The 26,303-nt window shown below is 39.9% G+C and overlaps 1 protein-coding gene across 4 annotated transcripts in view; it reads left to right on the top strand.

Annotated features, from left to right (window-relative positions):
- The window catches only part of PCSK5 (proprotein convertase subtilisin/kexin type 5), a 684,033-nt gene that overhangs the window by 451,089 nt on the left and 206,641 nt on the right, over window positions 1-26,303 (top strand). For all 4 annotated transcript variants that reach the window (XM_082244075.1, XM_082244078.1, XM_082244077.1 and 1 more), the window contains exons 16-18: window positions 3,995-4,188; window positions 9,528-9,612; window positions 23,301-23,404. In XM_082244075.1, coding sequence (XP_082100201.1) covers window positions 3,995-4,188; window positions 9,528-9,612; window positions 23,301-23,404 — 383 coding nt within the window. The remainder of the gene's footprint in view (window positions 1-3,994; window positions 4,189-9,527; window positions 9,613-23,300; window positions 23,405-26,303) is intronic.

Raw genomic sequence — 26,303 nt, 5'->3', positions numbered from 1 at the left:
TGTGCATGCCCATGCCCCGAAAACCAATAGGAGGGCAAAATAACTTACACTATGGTTTTAATAATGGAAGTCATACATGTGTTGTGTTATTCACTAGTATGAAATACCGCGCTAAAATAAATTCAAAACTCTGTAGCTGCTAGCAATACCATTGACAAACCATTATGAAAAAAATTATTATATTAAAAGTGCAGCGCTGAAAATAGCAGTATGTGAAAGAACGGTCATAATTTTCACAAATCGAATCCTATATAAACAAGTAAAGTAAGTAAGTAAGGCTTGGTATACAGTGCTAAATTGACTCCACGCTGCAATGCGAATTGTCGTCCTGGGTTATGGGTCATTTGATGACACACACGCTGTAATTTCAATGACGCATGCGCATCAATGACCATCTGAATGGCGCACGCGCAACAGCCTGGACAATAATGAGGTGTGAGGTGCGAGGTGCATACAGCTCAACTAAGAATGAGGTGTGAGGTGCACGCCTCAATACCATATTGTGGGGAGCATCTTAACGAAATGTAAAGTATAGCGGGTCCTACATCCTTGTCCATTTGTTCAATTACTTCCATATGTTATATATTTTCGCAATTGCCGGTGTAGACGCATACCCTAGATGATGTCTTAGCAGACAAAACGTGTCGGGTTCAAGTTATGCTCAGGCTATTGCATTCTACATGTCGACATTTCTCTTCCCTGTTGGATTTTGTGACAGGCTTTTTACCTTTGGATATGATGTAAGTGTTTTACCTTTTGAATAAACCTACAAGTTACAGTTTTACACTATGTGGAGGCTTTTTTTGCGTCTTTATGATCTATTGGAATATATGATATACCCAAGTGAGTGGCGATCCTGTCATGAGGCTGTGATGTCAAACCCCTAGAGCCACCTTCCCGCAACTATTATCTGGATTTATACATGCTTTGTTTACTCAGTACCATAGTATCTGAGTCCACACTTTCTGGTGAGCGCAATAACCATTGTTGGTGGTGGATATTCACTTTAAATGATTTATATATGGATTGTCATCACTGCCATCCATAACCACTCTGCATGCACTTGGACCCCTCAGTTCTGGATTTTTCCTTATTACATTAACTTTTTAATTTTGCACATTGTACTTTATTGTTTATATAAGATGATTTGTGAAATTATCACCGTTCTTTCACATACTGCTATTTTCAGCTTTGCACATTTAATATAATATTGCGTTGTGTTATGTATTCCTATAGAATGGAGTAAATAGGTATTGGAGATATAATAAATCCCCAATAATTAGAAGAATGGAGATAAATATTAAAAGAAAGGGCAAATTGGCTGGCCAATTAATGTGGTATGGTGTCATGCATCCAAGCCACTCGTTTGTCTCAGTCAAAAAATATATACAAATTCAATCCTGAGCAGTTCATGATTGGTAAGAAAAATGCCTTGCTACTGCACAGTATCAATATCGAACTAGCCACTTCCTATAATATGTAATGTTTATGCGGGATGTTCATTCAAAGCAAGGAATAGCAATTTGGCTGGCCAATTACTGTTGTATAGTGTCATGCATCCAAACCACCCATTGGTCTTAGTCAAAAATAGGTCAACCCAACTCTTATAAACTACAGTACCTTTACCTTGCTCCTGTAAAATATCGTTATCCGGCTGAATTACCAATTTCTATAATATCTTATTGATCTAAATTCATGAAGGTATATCAAATCCCCCCAACAAAGTCAGTTCAACTGGCCAATTACCACGGTAAGGTATCATGCATCGAAGCCACCCATTGGTCTCAGGTAACAATTCAAGAGCATATACACTCACTGGCCTCTTTATCAGGTACACCTTGCTAGTATCGGGTTGGACCCCCTTTTGCCTTCAGAACTGCCTTAATTCTTCATGGCATAGATTCAAGAATGTGTTGAAACCATTCCTCAGAGATTTTGGTCCATATTGACATGATAGCATCACGCATTTGCTGCAGATTGTTTGGCTGCACATCCATGATGTGAATCTACTGTTCCACCACATCCCAAAGGTGCTCTATTGGATTGAGATCTGGTGACTGTGAAGGCTATTGGACTACAGTGAATTAATTGCCATGTTCGAGAAACCAGTTTGAGATGATTTGAGCTTCTTCACATGGTGCATTATCTTGCTCTAATATCCCTCCTTTGCACTTAAAAGTATTCAAAACTACAAAATTGGCATTTTTGAATAATGTCACTGTGTTAACTTGTCGCCATTGGCAGCAGAGTAAACCAGAAGTGATGTTGTGACATCGCTTCCAGGTTACTTCATCGGAGACCCGATCGACTGACTCTGACCAGCCGGCGGACGTGCCAGGTGGTCGTTTGGGTCTCCCAGTGGGACGGGAGACCTGAACAGAGTGGGGGAAGGCGGTGGGAGGGGGGGACATACACTCCCTGTGATAAAGGCCGAGCTTGTTGTTATCACCAGAAAGCTGACGGCTGACTCTAAAAAGTGGTACCGGGGTAATGCCTCTAGCTGCAGGTACGGCGGTTTGCCGGAAGTGGCTAAACAATGCTCAATTGGTACTAAGGGACCCAAAGTGTGCCAAGAAAATATTCCCCACACCATTACACCACCAGCCTGAACTGTTGATATAAGGCAGAATAGATCTATGCTTTCATGTTGTTTACACCAAATTCTGACCCTACCATCTGAATGTCCCAGCTGAAATCAAGACTCATCAGACCAGGCAACTTCTTTCTAATCTTCTATTGTCCCATTTTCGTGAGCCTGTGCGAATTGTAGCCTCAGTTTCCTGTTCATAGCTGACAGGAGTGGTCTTCTGCTGCTGTAGCCCATCTGCTTCAAGGTTCGATGTGTTGTGCATTAAGAGATGGTATTCTGCAAACCTTGTTTGTAACAAGTAGTTATTTGTGTTACTGTTGCCTTTCTATCATCTCAATCCAGTCTGCCCATTCTCCTCTGACATCAACAAGGCATTTTTATCCACACAACTGCCGCTCACAGAATATTTTCTCTTTTTTAGACCAATAGGATATTATAGAAATTGGTCAGTCAGTCAGATACTGATATTTACAGGAGCAAGGTAGACGTACTGTTACCTATAAGAGTTGTGTTGACCTATTTTTGACTGGGACCAATAAGTGACTTGGATGCTGGACACCATACCACAGTCATTGGCCTGCCAAACTGCCTTTCCCTTGAATATTTATCTACATTTTCTAATTATTGGGGATATATTATTTATTTATTAGGGATCTCCAGTACCTATGTACCCCATCCTATAGGTATGCATAACACAACACGAGTTTGACTCCCATTAATTTATTAAAACCATAGTGTAAGGTATTTTGCTTTTCTATTGGTTTTCGGAGCTATACTATGTACTAACAAAGAATGTTGCTCCCACCACCTACATGAAATATAACAGTGTAGCTCTTCCTCTCAGGTGTAACACAGGTGTTTTAGTCCTTCATCTATGAAATTGGTTTTAAAAAGAACATTAGGAAGATAACCATTCTCATTAAATTCTTGTTATCTGCTCCCTTTCCCTTTTGACAGATTCAGGCAACAGTTGGGCTAAGATAGTTTTTATTAAAAGTCTACAAAAGGTCTTGATGTCACCACCAGATAAAAGGAGGATTTGCCAAGTTTGGCATTTTGGTTCAGTCCTCTTGTGTTTTCTTTTTAAAAATGCAAATGTTTCTGTACTAGGGATTGTTTCCTAAAAATAGCCATCATTTATTTTGCTGGAGCTTTATATAGGCCTCTTATAGATGACTTGCATAGCTTTTGTGATATCTACAACAAAACATTTCAGGGATTTTGATCATGAAATACTAATAAAGCAAATATTATTTTCTTGCTAGCACAATAGTGGCGATATTTGTTATGATTGAAGATTATCAATTTTGATGCTTAGGGACATTTTGCTGTCAAATAAAAAAAAGTATTTAATTATTATGTTGTTTAAGTTGCACCATATAACCAGTCTGCATTTACTTACAGAATATGTGTATCAGACTGTCCCTCGGGTTACTATCCTGCAGACAAGAAGAGATGTAAAAAATGTTTTCCAACTTGTGAAACATGCTTGGGAAGCCGCAGTGATCAATGCTCATCCTGTAAATCCGGTTACTACTTAAATGAGGAGACTAACAGTTGTGTCACAAACTGCCCAGATGGATTCTACTTGAATGACAGTAAGTTTGTAAAAATGTCAAATAATACTTTCTTAATTTCCAGAAAACCCACAATTGGCTCTGCCAGTTTTATATTTTTTTTTAAATCAATAAAAGCTTTATTGAGAAAAATTCACACCATTACATTCAATAAAAGAGACACTATCGGATGGCAGCTTCAAACCATAAACATTACATAGTCCACACCATGCCACAGTCCCCCCAAGTTGATCACACATAGGTACAGTTCGATCCACAGAAAAGAGAACATAGTATATGAAAATGCAGATGCAGGGAACTCCCCCACCCCAGACATTTGAACCAGAGAGCCACACCCAAAGAATTACAATAACAAACGGTCCAGAACGAGATCATCAGGGGCCATGCCCGGACTGTTCAACCATACTCCCCATACCTTTGAGAATTTCTGGGGCACCCCCCGATGTTGGTATATAACCTTCTCCATACGTAAAGTGGAACCCATCTGTTCCAGCCACATCCTGTATGTAGGTGCTGCCTGCGCTATCCAGTGTCTCAAGATAATTAAACGGGCCTGAAAGAGCGCCCGAGCGGCGGCCTCTCTCAGAAACCTATCCTCCACTATCGACTCCAGTATCCCAAGAATACAGTGTCTGGGATCCCTAGGGATGTCCACCCCCAGAGCCCCATTAATGGCAGATATCACCGTGGACCAGTACCTGTGCAACTTTGGACATCTCCACAACAAGTGAATCAAGTCCCCTTTCTCTCTCTGGCATCGTCCACAGAGGTCATCGTCGCGAAGACCCATAGCATGAAGCTTCAGGGGGGTGTGATGCACTCTAAGTAGGATGTACAGCTGTGACACCTGGTGGGAGACGTTGAGAGAGCAGCTATGAACTGCCTCCAAGGCCTCCTCCCACAGTTCCCCCGGGATCTCCCCCACGTCCTCGCTCCAACGGTCACAAGCCGGGCTCGGGTATTTTTCCAAAAACGGCCAGTTTTATATTAGTTCGTAAAATGTTCTATGCAAGTGTAAGCAGGGGCTTTATAAAAATATGCAGAGAGAACTTTGTCTTTGTAAAGCATGTAAGAATATACTAAATGCTGTTCTGATCAGCACTTTATAGAAGTGTTCTTCATTAATTGAGAAAGTTTAAAATGCCTTGTGAGGAACATACATTGAGTAGTGGAGATCTGCCACCTCCAACCTGCCATTCAGCTGTTTTAGGTAACTCTAAGACTGACCAAATACCAACGTAAAAGGGTTTTATAGTTAGATTCTTTCAGGGTTGTATTAATTAAATTTTGACATCGTTTGCGATATCCTGCCAATAAAAAAAAAGTCAAGGGCAACTTTCAGATCTGCTTTATGTAGGGGAGTTTGTGATTTAGATCGGTTAATAGATTGTATGCTATAGAAATGTGTCCTTTTGCTAGGACTCTTTATTTGTAGGATATCTAAAACAAGGCTAGTGCTGGGGGGCCATCTGAAAAGTGAAGTTTGAATTGTACAGTATACAGGATAGAATTTATGTATATCGGAATGTTTCAGTGAGGGGCATGTGTAAATTATCTCCATAATGGGCTAGGATATAAAGTTTGTCAACCTTAATGAAGTCTTCTATTCATAAAAAACACTTATTAGTTCACCATTTTAAACAATTTGATATTAATCCTGGTTCGAACTCCGGGTTGTTAAATATGTGAGCCAAAGGGGTGTGTGGGAAGGAGAGGGACCTTCTAGCTTGTCTTGTAGGCCTGTCCCAGATAGCTAATAAGGGCAACAAGGTAGGGCATAGGATAGGAGGACGCAATCTACTAGGAATCCACATTAATGTACTAATAGAGCAGGGAGAGCATGAGAGAGCTTCAATAGCTACCCAGTGAAGTGTATGTCCACTAGCAGTAGTGTAAGCCAGCTGGGTGATTTGTGCTGCCTGGTAATATGTGAAGAGATTGGGGAGTCCAAATTTGCGACATGATTTCAGAGTATATAGTGTCAATCTGTTTATCCTTGCTCGTCTATGGCCCCAAACAAATTGCATGACACTATTGTGCAACCTAAGTAGTTACTGCCTAGGAATCATTATAGGCAGTGTCCCGAAGTAATAAAACAGCCTAGGTAGTAAATTCATTTTGGTGGAATTGTTCCTTCCAAACCAGGAAAAAGGATAGGTTGACCATGATTTATGTCCTCTCCTAACTGTTTGAAAAATGGTGTGTAATTTGCCTTTAAGCAAAGTCTCAATATATGGGCTTAGATAAATACCTAGGTACAGTATGGATGTGGAAGTCCAATGAAATCAAAGTTATTCTGCATGGATTTATTGTATTATAAATAGTGCCTGTTTCTGCTTCCACCGTCTAAGCACTGAAAGTGTGATCTCTAAAACTGATCCATTTCTGGTGAGATAGCTTAACTTACATTCTCAATAGCTTAGCAGACAGAGACTCAACCCAAATGATATCTTGAAGTTCATAGAAAACTTAAATCCAAACCTGTGCAGATCATTACAGATGAACATCACATAGATCAAAAAACCATAGTGTGTCTGAGTTCCCATCTGTAAAAAAATATATTAGTCTGCAAGGCAACGAGCCTGGGATGTTAGAATGGGCCATACCAATGACAACATTAGCCCACGTATAGAGGAATATAATTAATGAATTACCCAATGTTCATATAAATGTTTATTACAGCCATAACATAAGTTTTGTTTAACCACTTAAGCCCCGGAAGATTTTACCCCCTTCCTGACCAGGGCCTATTTTGCGATTCGGCACTGCGTGATTTTAACGGACAATTGCGCGGTCGTGCGATGCTGTACCTAAACGAATTTGACGTCCTTTTTTTCCCACAAACACAGCTTTCTTTTGGTGGTATTTGATCACCTGTGCGATTTTTTGATCATGCGCTATAAACAAAAAAATAAACATTTTTTTATATGAAATTCCCCCAAAAAAATGTAAAAATCTAAATTTTTTAATATTTTCGGCCAATTTGTTTTATGCTACATATGTTTGGTAAAAAAATCGCAAAAAGCGTATTTTGATTGGTTTGCGCAAAAGTTATCGCGTTTACTAACAAAGGGAAAGATTTTTGTCATTTTTGTTGTTTTTTTTAATGCGTAATGGCGCCGATCTGCGATTTTTTTTGCGGTACTGCGACACTGCGGCGGACAGATCGGACCCTTGACTGACATTTTTGACACTTTTGGGGTTACCAGTGACATTTCTACAGTAATCAGTGCTATACATATGCACTGTTACTGTAAAATTACACTGGCAGTGAAGGGGTTAACTTTTTTTGAGAGGGAGGGGTTATGTGTGTCCCTAGGGGCGTGATTCTAACTGTGATTGGCTGTGGCTTGAGGTGTAGGAACAGTGATCAACGGTCCTACATAGTAGAACCGTATGATCACTATTGCTACACAGGGGAGAATGACAGGCGGCTTGTTTACATCAGCTGCCTGCCTTTCTCCCTCTGCACCGACGATCGCCGATGTCCGCCGGTCACATGCGCGGGGGGGTCCGTGACCGCACGGGAGAGCGCCTCCGGGGGCGCGCGCTCGCTCCCTGGACCCTCACAGGCTAGCGACATAGCACTACGTCGCTTTGCCTGTGAGGGGCTGAGTGCCGCAGTAAATAGTCGTGCGGCGGTCGGCAAGCGGTTAAGTTGCTTCTTTTGTGATTGCTGAACTCACACGCCTTTTGGCTTCCTACAAAATATGCCTACTGGCTCACAAATTGATTTGGGTCAACCTACTTTTTAGCTAACACTAATGCAGATGTACTTTTCTTTTCTGCACCAAAATGTCAACTTGCCTATATAAATTCACATAAATATTCATAACATTTTAATAATGTTCATGAAGGAACCTTTGCTAGATATGTGTGCTTGTTTCAAATAGAAGCCGACTATAGGCTTACATAAACCAAACCAATTTTACATCTTTCTGCTGATGTCTAATCTAAGCTGATAATGAAATACTTGGCGGTTAACAACTCCATTGTCTTTTCAGGGGCCTAAAAGAATGTTCCTGTGAGGCTTATGTTTGTGCTTAGAAAATACTGTATTCTAGCAGAGCCACTGATTGGCTGGCATAAATTTAACATCACTCTTTGAGAGTGTACAAGTAAATCCCTGCTACAGCTCATATTTGGGATTGATTACTAGAGAATCATAGAAAAGTATTTCATAGATCTTTTCATCTGGTTAGGTTTAAAAATAGGTTAGCTTTTTAGCTTTATGTTAATCATTGGGTCGGCTTTAAACAGAACTTTTTTTTGTCTTTGACTTGTTCGAATATACCTTCATTTGGTTGCGTGTTAAATCTGAGGTCCCCAACATTGGTGATTGCAATGATAAAAATAATTTTATTTACATTTTATAAAAAATGCTTGGTTTCACCATTATAAGAAGTATGTTAATTATCCTTAAGAAACCCTAAATGTGTAATTTACAATCACAAAGATTACTGTTTACTTGGATAAAAAGCGAGTAAGACATATATATGGGATTTTTTCTAAAGTGTTACTAAACCCACAATAGTAAAATCAGTGTGTATATGTAGTAAAGCATGCTTGTAATACTCACTGTGGAACCTAAGGTGTTAATCCTTTGCATTGTGTAAAAAAAGCTGTTTGATCCTGTCGTCTCCGATCCTTATATTTACTAAAATAATTGCATTTCCATGTTCTATGTACTGTGGGAGACTAGATATGGTAACTGCAGGGTCCTGTGTTTAGTAACACTTATGGCGCTTTTCCACTGCATGGAACCGTACCGGTTCGGCACGCTTTTGTGCTTTTCCACTGCTGGTACCGCATGGTATAGGGTCGGAACGGTTCGGTACGGTACGGTATAGGTTTGCTTTTCCACTGCATGGAACCGAACGGTACGGTACGGTACGGTACGGCTCTGAAAAAACAGTACCTACTCGATTGTGGTTCCAACAGGTACCAAACTGGTACCATATCCCACAATCCTTTGCATGCAGTCACTACTAGCCACTGATTGGTCAGAGAATCCCACCCACCCCGTTGTTATCCCACCCACTTAACTTTAGTACTACTTTAGTGGAAAAGCAAACCTATACCGTACCGTACCGAACCGTTCCGACACTATACCATGCGGTACCAGCAGTGGAAAAGCAAACCAGGCCAAGCAGGGCCGAGTAGAGCCGAGCCGGTACGAGCCGGTACTTGCAGTGGAAAAGTGCCATTAGAGTATTATTTTACAGTAATGAGTACAATCAATACTTTATTCTTTGTAACAAAAGCTAATGCATGTTCCATCAACATTTTACAATTTGACAATATCTGTTAATAAAAGAAATGGAGAATTTTTTAGATGCTAACATGTTTTTACTTTGTAGACAAGAACCTTTGTAAAAAATGCCATGAAAACTGCAAGATATGCACTTCTGCTGAAATCTGCACCGAATGCAAGCATGGCCTCAGGTATGTAATCACCTGAACTAGTGTGGCTTGTCATGCTGGCCTTATATCAAAGGCATAATAACAGAGAATAGTTTTGAGGCCCTGGGTGGGCTTGATTCTCTCTATGATGACAATTTTGTAGTGGTTGAAGAATTATAATGCAGGAGTTGCGAAATTTCTATAGTAACATAAATACCTAAAGAGGCTCTTGGTAGTGATAAAATTCTAATGTGATGTGCGGCTGAGTGCATGTTCCCCTTCCCCAGATGACTCATAAGATCTTTTGGCTCAGGCTGTTATATTAAATGCCATATCGTTTCTGTCAATAAAACATAAAGTTTTCTTAAACATAAGGTTTTCCCTCTTTTGTTCTCCTTGACTCATATACTGTAGAGGTTAACACGTTTTTACCAGGGGGGAAATGCACATTTTACCAGTATGCATTTTTTTTATTCCAGCCTGCTTTCATAACATGTAACAAATAGGTGTCAGAGGAGACTGTATTGAATATGTGTTGTAGTTACAAGAGCCTTGGATTCAAAATGTTCCATTGTTTTCCTAGTAGCTTTATGTGTCATGTTACTATAATACATTGCAAACACTTCACAATCACTCGGTATTACACCCAAAGTTTAGTCTACATTTGATTATACAGTATCTCACAAAAGTGAGTACACCCATCACATTTTTGTAAATATTTTATTATATCTTTCCATGTGACAACACTGAAGAAATGACACTTTGCTACAATGTAAAGTAGTGAGTGTACAGCTTGTATAACAGTGTAAAATAACTCAACACACAGCCATTCATGTTTAAACCTCTAGCAACAAAAGTAAGTACACTCCTAAGTGAAAATGTCCAAATTGGGCCCAAAGTTTCAAAATTTTGTGTGGCCACCATTATTTTCCAGCACTGCATTAACTCTCTTGGGCATGGAGTTCCCCAGAGCTTCACAGGTTGCCACTGGAGTCCTCTTTCACTCTTCCATGACGACATCACAGAGCTGGTGGATGTTACAGACCTTGCGCTCCTCCACCTTCCATTTGAGGATGGCCCACAGATGCCCAATAGGATTTAGGTCTGGAGACATGCTTGGCCAGTCCATCACCTTTACCCTCAGCTTGTTTAGCAAAGCGGTGGTCGTCTTGGGGGTGTGTTTGGGGTCGTTATCATGTTGGAATACTGCCTTGCGGTCCAATCTCTGAAGAGAAGGCATCATGCTCTGCTTCAGTATGTCACAATACATGTTGGCATTCATGGTTCCCTCAATAAACTGTAGCTCCCCAGTGCCGGCAGCACTCATGCAGCCCAAGACCATGACACTCCCACCACCACTTGCTTGACTGTAGACAAAACACACTTGTCTTTGTACTCCTTACCTGGTTGCCGCCACACACACTTGACACCATCTGAACCAAATAAGTTCATCTTGGTCTCATCAGACCACAGAACATCGTTCCAGTAATCCATGCCCTTAGTTTTCTTGTCTTCAGCAAACTGTTTGCAGGCTTTCTTGTGCATCGTCTTTAGAAGAGGCTTCCTTCTGGGACGACAGCCATGGAGACCAATTTGATGCAATGTGCGGTGTATGGTCTGAGCACTGACAGGCTGAGCCCCCACCCCTTTAACTTCTGCAGAAATGCTGGTAGCACTCATACATCTATTTCCCAAAGACAACCTCTGGATATAAAACTGAGCACTCAACCTCTTTGGTCCACTATGCCGAGGCCTGTTCTTAGTGGAACCTGTCCTGTTGAACCGCTGTATGGTCTTGGCCACCATGCTGCAGCTCAGTTTCAGGGTCTTAGCAATCTTTTTATAGCCTGGGCCATCTTTATGTAGACCAACAATTCTTTTTTTTTTTTTAGATCCTCAGAGAGTTCTTTGCCATGAGGTGCATGAGTGTTGAACTTCTAGTGACCAGTATGAGAGAGTGAGAGAGATAACACCAAATTTTAACACACCTGCTCCCCATTCACACCTGAGACCTTGTAACACTAATGAGTCACATGACTAAAATGGCTAATTGGGTTTGGACATGTTCACTTAGGGATGTACTCACTTTTGTTGCCAGCGGTTTAGACATTATTGGCTGTGTATTGAGTTATTTTGAGGGGACAGGCCATTTACACATTTATACAAGCTGTACACTCACTACTTTACATTGCAGCAAAGTGTAATTTCTTCAGTGCAGTCACATAAAAAATATACAAAAAATTTAAAAAAATGTGAGGGGTGTACTCGCTTTTGTGAGATAATGTATATTACCACAAGAATATGTTCATATTTATATATATATATATATATATATATATATATATATATATATATATATATATATATATATATCGGTAAAGATTCTCTGGTAATGACACAACTTTGGCCTTGAAGTTCAAAATGCAGAGCTCTGTATTGATGGAATTAAATTATTCAGGTAACCAAGGTAAAGTTTGTAATTCGTTTTAGCCTGGAAAATACAAATAATTTACTGTATATTGATAATAATAATACAATAGCCCCTCAGCTGAAGAAACAAGAAAATGCAATAAAAAGAAGATGTTTGGAATGTTTAACTGTCACCTGCCTACACTTCAGCAGTTGATTTACTATGTCTGAGCGTGTGGCTGAGTAAATGTGTCATCTGCCTGTTTATCCTTCTGCTGGTATGTGCTACCACTTTTGAAATTGTGAAAATGAAGCCTTGAACTTTTATCTTTTGCATTTGGAATGTGGGAACGTTTAAGCTGGCGGCCTGTGTACTTTGATAATGGTGGGGGGGAGTACTGCGCTTCAAGGGTGGTAAATGCATTTTGTGATCTCAAAGTAAACTTTTAAATATTCAATAAATATTCACTAATAAATATGTGCACTAATGAATCTTAAATATATCAAAATCAATAAATAATCAATATGATTTAAACTGTAAATAAATATGACAATTGATGATGTGCAATCTTAATTATTAAAATAAATAAATGTGCACCGTGATTAATATGTGACAAATCTTGTATCTTAAATAAATATAAAGTGCAATAGTATCCCCTATGGATAAATAAGGTGCTAAAAATATATAAAGTGCTTAGAATTCAAAACATTGTGGGATTGTGCAATAATGCCAGTATGATATCTTATAATCCTGGTGCAAATACTAGTGGTTCTTCCTGTGTCCTTTGATAGTTTGCAAGGCAATTTTCCCTTAACGTAGTGAATGTAGTTATAATTCACTTTACAAAGAATACCCAATCACATGTAAGGAAAATAAAACCAAATTGTGTATCTCAATCGTACAGTACAGAACACAGACTGGATATTCATAGACTATGGGCTATAGGCTGCTTCCATCAAGTGATTGGACACTTACTGTGAAAACCTTTGGATATGCCCCATTGGGTGTACCCCTATAACTCTACCCCTTCTATGAGACCACAGATTTTTTTCTGGTGTCCTGTAAGTGACAGACCTCTTTTCCTCTAATAACTCTCTGAGGGTATGCTCACCATGATGGGCAAAGCCTAGAATAATACAGGGACAAGCGACAAGGAAAGCTAAGAGGTTTGTCCTGTTATTAAACAATTACTTTGGTCCTGTATCAAGTTTGAAACTTAATTGTGGCTAGGACCAAGGGCCTTCTAGCACTGGCATCTGATGCTCTGGTGATCCTATGGACTCAGTTCAGGTTAATATATGCCTTCCTTCCAGTGCAGATACTTCTGCGACTGCTCTGCAAGATAAAGGAAGAGAAGAAATCTGTGTTTTTCATTGCACTAAAGTGGCCCAGAAGATTCTGGTACACACACATGCTCAAACTCCTAGGAGAGATTACCCTGGTGTCTCCCAAACAGGCCAGACCTGCTGTCCCAAGGCCCCCTGTACCATTCTGATTCTCAGTCACTGGCATGGTTTTTGAAGTCCAGTTCTTAAAGGACAGTGGTATATCTGACTCTCTCATTCCCACCTTACTCAAGGTTAAAAAAGCTTCCTTGAGAAAAATATACTATGATACCTGGAGATCCTTTCACCAGGTATGAACACAGCCATTTCAACCCCCGAGACAAATCAGTACTTTGTATTTTGCATTTTCTACAATCAGAACTTGCCCAAAACTTATCTCAAAGTACTGGGGACAGGTTTCAGCTTTGTCCATCCTATTCCAAAAAACCTATTCCAAAAGCTTCCCTCTCCTGTAAAAACCTCTATTCAAGGTATCTCTTTAATCAGACCTCCATTACCCTGTGCTTCTTCAGAATATGAATTTGGTCTTTTGTGACTTGCAGACACCACCCTCTGAACCCATTACAGAACTCCCCTTAAGTGATCTCTCTTGCAAAGCGACCTTCTTGGTGGCTATCATATCTGTCTGCTGTGTCTCCGAGTTAGGGACCAATAGTCAATATTAAATGGCAATTAGGTGAAAGGGGAGGTGGGGGCCTATTTAAATAGAGGATATAATGGCACCTTCCCCCAAATGCAAAATTGGAAAAAACGAATCAAGGGCATAGGCAGACACCATAGGGAGGTCCGGCTAGGTCCCTGAAGGAGGGGGGATTTAAATGTGCCTCTATAAGTCACAAAACTATGCATATGTTTACATCAGACATGGCAACACATATATGTTAAAAGAATAACACATCTTTATTTGTACAAATGATAAAAACAGTAAGTACGTCGTTCTATCTATGTTAGATGAACCATTAATATATGGTACAATGTTTAACAAACATATCAAAAGATGGCTGGAACTACGCGTTTCGCATTATGCGCTTCATCAGGGTCCAGCAATGGAATATATTTAGACAGAGATTCAATCTTTAGTAATCTAGAGGTACATAAAACATTTGTTATAAACATAATCATGTACATACATTATTTTTATTTATTTATGATTTATTGCATTTAAACTCTAAATATCAAGCTGTTCACTTAACCTTAAGAACATTATAATTATCAATATTAAATGGGATAGAATCCTAGGAACAAAGAACACAGAGGAAAAATGTGAGTGCTTTAAGAACATACTAAGAACATACTAAATAAAGGCATTGGCCAGTGCATTCCAACAGGGATTAAGTTTGAAAGATCTAAAATAAACCCTGGGTGGCTAAACTCCAATGTAAAAATGCATAAAAAAACAAAAGAAAAGGCCTTAAAAAAATACAAGGCTGAGGGGCCGTTGTCAGCATTCTAACATTACTTACATCACTTACGGTTCCTCCCTGGTCCTAAGGCTTGCCAATTACAGCATAGTTGGACCATGTGCCAACCAACTATTAATAGGACAAGACTGCATGTGTGGCATAGTGAGACCTAGTTTGTCTAAGCACAACAAAAATAAAAAGATGCATGCAATGTGGTACAAATAATAATGAGCAAGAACTCTTTGAAGTTTTTGGGACCAGCTTTCAAAGGGTGGCTTGTTAAAGATTCACAATCTAAAAATCTAAATAAAATGAAAAACACCAGCAAGTCATGGCTGGTTTCCCACAAGCAAGATGGTTTCACCAGGGACCCAAAGACCGCCAAAGAACTGGCCCTGGCTGGCGAGTGTGTGTATATTAAAAGTCAGAAGTTAAGTATAAATTAACTTTTTGCACAAAAGCACTTCTCGTCTTATTTTTGCTGAAGGGCTTTACTGAAATATTTATGAATGTTTTTTAACACATTTATTAATTTCTTGCTTCATTGAATTTATGCACTTTATATTGATGGCGCAACGTGTTTTTCATTAATATTGAAATGTATAATAATGTTTATGTAGATATTTTGTGAGTGCAGCTGTCACTGAGAAATGTTTCTTTTTTACTATTTGGAGACACTTTTTGGCGCAACTACTTTTTTATTTAGTTTATTACCATAATCTACCACAACAGACCAAACTAAAATAAATTCTCCTGATCCCGATGATCACAGTGATACCATATATGTGTAGGTTGTTTGTACTCATAGTAGAGCCCAGAAACAATAGTGCACATTTTCCTTCTTTTTATCCTACCTAAAACATACTAAATTCAACAATATCTGACATTAAAACTACATTTTAAAAAATACTTCCTAAAATACACTGGCCTTGATTTTCAATCTGACTATGACCTTTGACCCTAACCTTGGCCCAAACTCTGACCCTTGCAAAGACCAAGATCAACCCCTCATCTAACTATGAGGTCTTTAGTTTTTTCAATTTATTTTTTTTTCACACTTTTTTTTTGTACAATATTTTCCTCCAGCAAGCAGAAAAAGATACAGTGTATATTTTTCTACATTCAGAAGGGGAAATAAGATAAGATTGTTCGTATGAGAACTAGAGCTGTTGCTGTCAGCAAAAACGGAGGCGCATATTTGCGGCCCTGCAGGTAAAGATCCCCGTTTGTGAGGTTGCATATATTCATACTGTATGCTCATCATGAAGGGGTAATTACATTTGTTTGTTTTCCCCATATGTACTAAGGGGGTTACTTACTTAACCTGGAATGTTCAAAATCTGGTGCAGCTCTGCATAGAAACCAACCAGCTTCCAGGTTTTATTGTCAAAGCCTAATTGAACAAACTGAAGTTAGAGGCTGATTGGCTTCCATGCACAGCTGCACCAGCTTCTGAGTGCACCAGTTTTAGTAAATCTACCCCAGAATGAACGTACATGCACTTTCACCAGGTGACTTGCCTTGCAATTTTTTATGAATGCACTGTTTAACATCATAGTGTGATAATGTGTTATGATAAAGGAATGTACGCCAGGGTTTTCTATTCTATTTGTTGACTTCTCCATATAGTGTATATTTCAATTTTCTTGTTTCAAACTGATGTGAGAGGTTGCAGTAAAAGTGGATAATTAGCAATCAAAAAATGTGTTTCATTATGGCTGTGAACAGGAAATTTAGCAATTTAAGTGTTGTACACTATATTAGCATGACCTTGGATAGCACTTTTTGTACGTAACTGGTTCCCAGACATAAACTGCCAGAGACAGTAAGATATTCTTGAAATAAGCGATGTTTGAAGCTTTTTTCTAATATGGCATGGCAGCTGACGGTCTCTTGAATGATACAAAAAAGAAAAGCACGGTTGAATCTATATTACTTCATTTCTTTAAAAATCCAGTATAAGTAAAAAAAAAAATTTTACCCACTAAAAATATCTGATTCTCAAAGCCTTAGAAAGAGATTTGTCAGAAATACACTATATTACCAAAAGTATTGGGGCGCCTGCCTTTACATGCACCGCAACTTTAATGGCATCCCAGTCTTAGTCCGTAAGGTTCAATATTGAGTTGGCCCACAACTCGCTCATCCATGTCTTTATGGACCTTGCTTTGTGCACTGGTCTACATCATTTGGTGGAGGCGGAAATATAATGTGGGGCTGTCTTTCAGGGGTTGGGCCTGGCCTCTTAGTTCCAGTGAAGGGAACTCATAAGGCGTCTGCATACCAAGACATTTTGGACAATATCATGCTCCAAACTTTGTGGGAACAGTTTGGGGAAGGCCCTTCCTGTTCCAACCCGACTGCGCACTAGTGCACAAAGCAAGGTTTGGGGTGGAGGAACTTGACTGGCCTGACCTCAACTTGGTAGAACACCTCTGGGATGAATCAGAGCGGAGACTGCAAGCCAGGCCTTCTCTCCAACATCAGTGCCTGACCTCACAAATGCGCTTCTGGAAGAATGGTCAAACATTCCCATAGACACACTCCTAAATCTTGTGGACAGCCTTCCCAGAAGACTTGAAACTGTTATAGCTGCAAAGGGGAGGGCAACTCAATATTGAACTCTACGGACTAAGACTGGGATGCCATTAAACTTCATGTGCCTGTAAAGGCAGGCATCCCAATACTTTTGGAAGTATAGTGTGTAATTGTTTGAGGAACTTGTTTTGCCTTGATCAAACAACCTTTTTTGCTTCTTCAGTTAAGCAATTTCTCCTTTTATTACTGAGCATTACTGAACAATGAGACAGTAATACACTGAGTTACTTGCATCAGTGCTGGCAGTCATTAGATATACATAGTTACATAGTAGATGAGGTTGAATAAAGACAATAGTCCATCCAGTTCAACCTGTGTAGGTGTGTGTGGCTGTAATCATCTCACATAGCCCTGAATGTTCTGATCCTTGAGATGTACATCTAAGAGTCTTTTGAAAGCCACCATACTTCCCGCAGAAACCACCTCTTGTGGTAGAGAATTCCACAATCTTGTAGCCCTCACAGTAAAGAACCCCCCACGTTGCCTGAGGTTAAAACGCTTCTCCTCTAATCGCATTGTATGCAATCCCTTCGACTGAACAGCTTTTTTTCTAAGCTGAGATCCCCATTGAGATATTTGTAAATTGCTATCATGTCCCCCCTCAGGCGTCTCTTCTCCAGGGAGAATAAATCAAGCGATTGCAGACGCTCTTCATAATTAAGGTCCTCCAATCCCCTAATCAGTTTAGTTGCCCTTCTCTGGACTCTCTCCAGCTCCAACACATCCCTCCCTGAGGACTGGTGACCAGAACTGGACAGAATACTCCAGATGCGGTCGGACCAGAGTTTTATAAAGTGGAAGGATTATAGTCTTATCTCTGGAATACATCCCCTTCTTTATGCATGCTAATATTCTGCTGGCTTTGGCAGCTGCCGCTTGACATTGCATGCTATTGCCTAATCTATCATCAACCAAGACTCCCAGATCTTTCTCCATTTTTGATTCCCCCAAGGGTTCCCCTCCTAACGTGTACTGTGATTTTATGTTTTTAGTCCCCAAGTGCAAAACCTTACACTTCTCCACATTAAACCTCATTTGCCATGTCGTTGCCCACTCCGTTATTTTGTCCAGGTCATTCTGTAGGATATCTGCTTCATGCTGTGAAGTTATTGCCCTGGCCAAAAACTGATATCGAACTACTGACCCCGACCTCAATGCTGTTTATGAATGAATTGAACAAGGTTGGTCCCAGGACTGAGCCTTGGGGGACCCCGCTTACTACCTTAGACCAGTCTGAGTATGCGCTGTTTATTACCACCCTTTGGACACGCCCTTTTAGCCAGTTCCGTATCCAAGAGCAAACCCTGCTGTCGATACCTGCAGACCTTATTTTATAAATTAAGCGCTTGTGGGGAACTGTATCAAATGCCTTTGTGAAATACAGGTACACCACATCCACTGGTCTGTCCCTATCTAGCTCACAGCTCACCTCCTCGTAGAATGTTAAGAGATTGGTTTGACAAGAACGCCCATTTGTAAACCCGTGCTGATTACTGCTGATGATGTTGTTGTCTTTAGCAAACTGTACGATATAGTCCCTGATCATCCCCTCCAGAAGTTTACATACTATTGATGTCAAACTGACAGGCCTATAATTTCCCGGGATATGCCTCTGCCCCTTTTTGAATATCGGAATCACGTTGGCTTTCCTCCAATCCCCTGTTACATCTCCTGTCCTAATACTGTCAGCAAAGATCAGGAACAGTGGTCTAGATATAACCTTACTGAGTTCCTTGAGTACTCTCGGATGTACGCCATCCGGGCCTGGTGATTTGTTTGTGTTAAGTTTATCCAGCCTTTCCCTGATTTCACCCTCTGTAAGCCATAGTGGCAAGTCCTGTGTATTACTACTAACCATACAGTCATGGTCAGTGTACCCCTCCTTTTCCTGTGTAAAGACTGATGAGAAAAAAGCATTCAGCACGGTTGCTTTTTCAGTGTCCTCTGTAACCATCCTCCCATCATCGTTAATTATGTGTGCAATATGCTCTGCCCTAGTTTTTTTGCTGTTGATATATTTAAAGAATTTATTTGTTTTTTTTTTACTATCCTCCGCTATTTGTCTCTCAAAGTTGATTTTAGCCATCTTGATTTCGTGTTTACTTTTCTTATTTGCCTCCTTGTATTGTATGAAAGCCAATACTGTGCCCTCTGCTTTATATTTCTTGAAGGCCAATTTTTTTCCCCTAATAAGTTTTTTAACGCTACGGTTTAGCCAGCCAGGTTTGGCTTTGTCTCTTCTAAATTTATTTCCCATAGGAATGCACTGCAAGATGCATTTGCTTAATATGTTCCTAAAGCATTCCCATTTTTCCTCTGTGGTCAGTGATCCCAGGGTTTGGTCCCAGTTTACCCTTTCCATCAATGAGTACAATTTTGGAAAGTCTGCCCTTCTAAAGTTTAGGGTTCTTATGTTCCCTACTTGCCTTGCTATATTGTTATTTATACTAAATGCGATCATCCTGTGATCGCTAGAGCCCAGGTTGTCCTGGACTCCTACCTCCGAGATTAGGTCTGGGTCATTAGTGATCAATAGATCCAGGATTGCTTTTTCTCTAGTCGGAGAATCCACCAACTGTGACATGTAATTATCCTGTAAGGTTTCCATGAATAGACGGGCCTTCTGTGAGTGTGTAGTCCCCTCTTCCCAGTCAATGTCGGGATAATTGAAGTCCCCCAATATGATGACTGATCCCAGTTTTGCCACTTTATCCATTAGTGCTAAAAATTCCAGCTCTACCTCCTCCCCTTGTTTAGGTGGCCTATAGCAAACCCCCACAATTACTTTTCCCTTTTCTCCTTCCCTATGGAGTTCTACCCACACAGATTCTAACTCCATACTCATCCCTTCCATAATGTCACTCCTCTCTATCACCCTTACATTGTTCTTGACGTAGAGACATACCCCTCCCCCTCTTTTTCCTACCCTGTCCTTCCGGTACACCGAATACCCTTGGATATTGGCCAGCCAGTCATGTGAGGGGTCGAACCAAGTCTCCGTTATTCCCACAAGGTCTATGTCATCCTCATGTACTAACATTTCCAACTCATCCATTTTATTAGCTAGGCTCCTGGCGTTAGCATATACCCCTCTTAGTTTTATGGAAGTTAAACGTGATTGGTGGTTATGTTTATTCCTGTTTAGTCTGAGCTTTTCCCGCACAGACCTACCAATTGACGTTATGTCCCTACTGTCGCTGCTGACCCTACCACTGCCTTCAGTCCTTTGCTCCCTCCTGACAGACTCTACTTCTGAGCCCTCCCCCCCCCCCGTCTCCTAGTTTAAAAGTTTACTACTGCCTACCATTTTTAACTCTCTGTATCACTGACTGATAAAGTTGTTCATCCTAAAAACTAACTTGTTTTCCTGACCAAAGATCTAGGTCAGTGTTTATCTGTGTACTAGCATAATTGTAGTACCCAGTAGTCCACTGTATAAAGAACAAAAAGAGAGTGCACGACCTTGTGCATTACCCAAATTGAATTTATTAAAATGAAATAGGAAAAAGTATACTCACAGACACTAAAATAGTTAAAAGCATATCGATCCACAATGGACCCAAAGCAACCAGGTCACCAGGACAGTGTCCAGCATTCCCGGAGGACCTTCCAAATGGCTGATGCGTTTAGAGGGGAGATTCCCTCTTCTTCAGAGCTAGTCTACAGTGATGCATTGACACATATAATATAAAGGAAGGGGCTTGTCACATGGTCTCAAAGCCCCTCCCAGCACTTTTTTTATAATTATTTCCCATACACACAATTTTCCAATACATCCAATTCAGACCGATTGCAGAGGCGTTAAACTGTTGATCATAAAACTGGGATATTATTTGATTTTTCTCTTGATGGTGTTATTATTATTTGTATCATTCCAATAAATTTTAGTAGGCGTAGCCTTGACACCACTCCCATGTCCCTTGATTGCTGGGAGGGGCTTTGAGACCATGTGACAAGCCCCTTCCTCTATATTATATGTGTCAATGCATCACTGTGGACTGGCTCTGAAGAAAAGGGGATCTCCACTCCAAACGCGTCAGCCATTTGGAAGGTCCTCCGGCCTGCTGGACACTGTCCTGATGACATAGTTGCTTTGGGTCCATTGTGGATCGATATTCTTTTAACTTTTTTAGTGTTTGTGAGTATATTTCTTCTTATTTCATTTAAAAGTAAATTTCATTTGGGTAATGCACAAGGTCGGTGCGCCCTGTTTTTGTTTTTTATACAGTGTTTCCATTGGGTTTCCCCTGACCCCAGGAGGCCAGCAAAATCTGTGCTTTTACCCGGAGCCATAGAGACCCACCGCCGTCTCATCTCTGTTGAGCGCAGGAGAATTTGTTTGTTTGTATACACTAGTAGTCCATACAGTACACTGGATTGTGACTGGATTAGTGAATGCATCTAGTTTAACATTGCATGGTGTGTATATGCTAACAACAGACATACAAAACCAGGAAAACAATAACATCATGAACAGATTTGGACCTTCACTGGTGCATTGTGCATCTCTGACAACCTATAGAAAAAAACCAAAACAGTAGAGCATGCTGAAATATAAGACCTCCACAAAGTATTGTTATAGTTAAGCCTTCAAAAATAGAAGGTATCATTCTATTACAAATACAAAATTATTTCAATAGTTTTTTCCTCATTATGAAGGTGGAAACATGCAGATAATTTCTTTATACCCCTGAGGCTGAGCTGTGTATCTGCATCTGCAGGTTGATGTCAAAGATTCAGCTCAAACAGAGTAATGGTCCTTTCACACGGGTTTTCCGCCCGGCGGACTCAGTTTTTCTCAGCGGAGATAGATCCGCCGATTCCCCGCTGAGCAGGCGCATGACAGGTCCATCTCCGCTTACTTTTCAGAGACAGACCTGTCAGATCCCCGCTCTCCTCTATGGGAGATCAGATGAAAATGGACCATCCTATCCGATCCTCCAGACAGATGGAAAATAGGGTTCCTATCTATCTGGATTTCACAGACCGGATTGGATCGGATAGCAGCAGGTGTCAACGGACATGTCACCGCTAACGCCCGCTGCTTCATAGGGGTGCATGGAGCATCCGATCAGGTCCGCCTGAAAAACTGACAGAGGGACCTGATCGAAAAGCCTGTGTGAAAGGGGCCTTATTTTGCAGCACGCAGTTGTCTCAAATATGTTGGTACGTTTGAGTGCAGTGTGGATAGTAATGGTGTAGTTGAGTACTTGAATACAGCTGTTGCAAGCTTCATAGTGGGATCGGGACAGTGAGTCATTAAGGATAATTATCCAGCATGGATGCAGCTCTTCCAAGCACTTATCCGTGGAGAATGTGGACCATGGTTTCTGTGATGTAAGGCTGAAGTGGAACTAAAAGACAATACATTATAAACTGTGGAAAGGTGGGCCAGGAAGAACAAACTTCAGTAAGATATTCCAAAATTACACTATTATTTTATTAGGGCTGCATTTACACCTCTCAGGTTTTTGTGCACATGTGTTTTCCCAGTAGAAATACTGTACATGAAAAAAAAAGGGTTATATTGCACATAAACACACTAATTTGTGTGTTTCTATTGCTTTCGTTGGAATTGCATGTCAGTTAAATTTGCGTTAGTGTGAATCCAGCCCAAAAGAAACCTAAATATAAGGCTGCTATTGCTGACCTCCTCCTGAATACGCTTTTCTGTTTCTGGTTTTAATACTCTAAACTCAGAATTACTCCTATGATCTTTGCTAGTTACATTTTATAAATCAATACAGTTTACAATTTTCAAAAAAACTGACCTATACAAATTTAAAAAAAATGGATGAAAGGGGGAAGAAACTAGTTGGAAACTGAGTTGAAAAAAGGCTGAATGTGTGTTATTTCGTGAAGTGTAAAGAAAAACAGGACTGCAAAAAAAAAAAAAAAATCTTTGAATTTTCAAAGCATACTTTACTTTGTATTCATGTTTCTTAGTAGTTGATCCAGATATTTTCTGTTTAGTTTACAGGGATCCAAATGTGCTGTCACCTGTGAGGATGGGAAATATTACAGTGCTGTCAAGAAGGAATGTGAGCCCTGTCACAGATCATGTGCCACATGCACAGGTATTATACATTTATAGGGAATCTCCAGGAAAACTGGCAATTCCCTGCTTGTTTGTGAATCCCCTAGCTGATACTCTATTAGGGGTTCCTTGGTCCTGCTTTTGCCTGAACACAAAATTGGAATTTGTATTTGTTCATTTGGGACATTACCTGGTAAAGACTTCTGGGTAAACGTAATATGCAGTGGGTTTCTGTGAGTACCTGTTTTTGTTGATACTGTAACATGCTCTAGAAAAATCATGAGGCAGGGATCCTGCTCGTGCTAAAAAGGCTTTGTGGAAAGTAAACACTGTTTGGGTTTACTGAGTCTAAGGTAATAATGGGAGTTCCATTTTCCTTGAAAATAAAGCAGCCCAGTAAACAGCAGAAATACTTATATGTGACGTTTTGCCTAAAAAAAAATTGTATTTTGTATCACCTTCCTGCTCATTAACCACTTGCCCACTGGGACATACTCCCTTCCTAACCAGACATGTTTTCAGATTTCAGTGTTCTCCCATTTTGAATGAAAATTACTCATGCAACAATGTACCCATATGACGTTTTTGTCCTTTTTTCACACAAATAGAGCTTTCTTTTGGTGGTATTCAATCACCACTGTTTTTTATAAGTGTCACATGTGTGAGATGTTTACACAGCCTGGCCACATACAGAGGCTCATTAATTTCAAATCTATTTTCCTGACTGCCTATTACACTTTTGTGAGTAGCATTGATGAGCACTGCAGTGGCACTGATGAGCTTTGTAGTGGCATGGATGTGGCACGGATGAGCACAAATGTGGCATGGATCTGCTTCTCACACACTGCACTGATCAGTGTAAGGAGAGGGGAGGAGCTGAACCGGACATGCACCAGTTTGTTGACAAGTGATGGCTCCGTCATTGAACGAAGCAATCATGTGGTAAAGGGCTGCTATCATTAGCCCTGTATCCCAATCCGTGATGCGCTGGGTGCAGAGGACCTGGCCATCATGGACACTTCCAGGGGGCGTGCGGGAAGAGCGAGTTCGGAAGAACGTCATAGTTTGCCGTCCCAGAACTAGTCGACCACTCTGTAGCTGTCATTTGGCTATGGCCCAGTCGGCAAGTGGTTAAACAATGTGAGAGTAACATTATAGTGCTCACCAACCCTCTGTGTCTTAAAATATGTTAGATTGATAGTATTTTAAAATATAAAAGAACACTGAGTGGGTGACAGCGCAGAACCTCCCACTCTAAGGATCACCAGGTGAAAAGAGAGAGAAAAAAGCCTAAAAATGAAAACTAATACAGCCACTATATCTAATGATTGGTAAGCTGTAATATATTACTATAAATCATGTTTATTATTAATCTACATCTAATGATTGGTAAGCTGTAATATATTACTATAAATCATGTTTATTATTAATCTACATCTAATGATTGGTAAGCTGTAATATATTACTATAAATCATGTTTATTAATAATAATGAACATGATAATAAATTTTTTGTTTTAGGTTTAATACCACTTTAGGTGTATTTGCAATATTCTAAAATTATTGTAATTTGCCTTTACTTCTTTTTTAAGAGGGAAGGCATTATGATTCAGGCAATATAGGGACAATATAGGGACATCCACAGCTTATTACTTATTATTATATTTACTTATTACTTATAGCCAGTAAGATATCAGTATTAATGTTAACACATTTGGCTATTACAAATACTGAGGAATCCTTTGCATACTATATGTATTTATACATTTAAAATGACCTTGTTATCACAGGGTCACTTCCCAAAAAAAAAAACCCAGACTGTTAAAGAATAGCATCTATACCTAGCTTTACAAAAACTCTGGCCTTTAAATGCTGCTGCTTTTCTCCTTCTCAGCCGCAGCAGGTATTCCACACTTTTTCTGCATGCTGTATTTCCTCTCACTTGCTTGAACGTCACAATAGGATGTATAAGCCAGAGGGAGGTACCCCAGCGAGCCACAAATGGAGCAGGTAAGGAGAAACCCAAAAGTGTTGAAAGCCTGCATTGGCCCAAGAGAAGCAAACCAGTGGCATTTGAAGACACAGATACACAGATAAAGGTTAGATGATATTATTTTAAAGGACACTGTAACTTAAAAAGATCAATAGCTAAAGCTCCTTTGCCCCAAATACAGGCATTTTCTTGGTTCCTCATTCTTTAATAATGTCTGCCAAATGTTATGTTTTAATAAAAAAGGTATTTCAAGCAAATATCACAACACCAACATTTAAGGCAGTTATGTATTCATGAAAGATATTTGAATATTTTCTTTAAAATAATACTTATATATTGTCGTAATCTCCCATGATTATTATCTTTGTACAAACCGTTGAACAATATATATCAACCTGGGAGGCTATGCTGCTGCCTTACCCAATGCTGTCAATGTAACATGTTTTCAGATATTATTACCTCTTCTATCTCTTGACCCTCCCTCTTAGATTGTAAGCTGTAACGAGCATGGTCCTCTGATTCCTACTGTAATAAAGTGTATTGTAGTTATACTGTCTATCCTCAAGTTGTAAAGTGTTGACGCTATATAAATCCTGTATTATAATAATAATATTATGACCAGAAACGGGGGTGATTTAGGCAGCTTAAAGGAGGAGAAAATGCGTATTGCAATGATACTGCCTCAAGAGCTGGTTCTGGCCAGCTCAGTAGATTGTTTTTAAAATAGTCTGTTTTTTTTTCCTAAATGCACATAAAAAGTAATATTTATAGGTAAAGTTGATCCAGGGAGTATCCAATTGCCTGTTGGGGGATCAGGAAGGATTGTGGAGCAAATTGGATCACGCTTTATTTATGGGGGGGGGGGGGGGTTGATTCCTTTGGATCAATTTTGGATATAGGACTGTACAGTATATATGGAGGTTTTCTATGTGTGTGTGTGTGTTTTG

Source organism: Pelophylax lessonae, assembly GCF_965119305.1.
Source record: "Pelophylax lessonae genome assembly, chromosome: 1".
NCBI lineage: Eukaryota > Metazoa > Chordata > Amphibia > Anura > Ranidae > Pelophylax > Pelophylax lessonae.
This window is presented reverse-complemented; position numbering and strand designations above follow the sequence as displayed.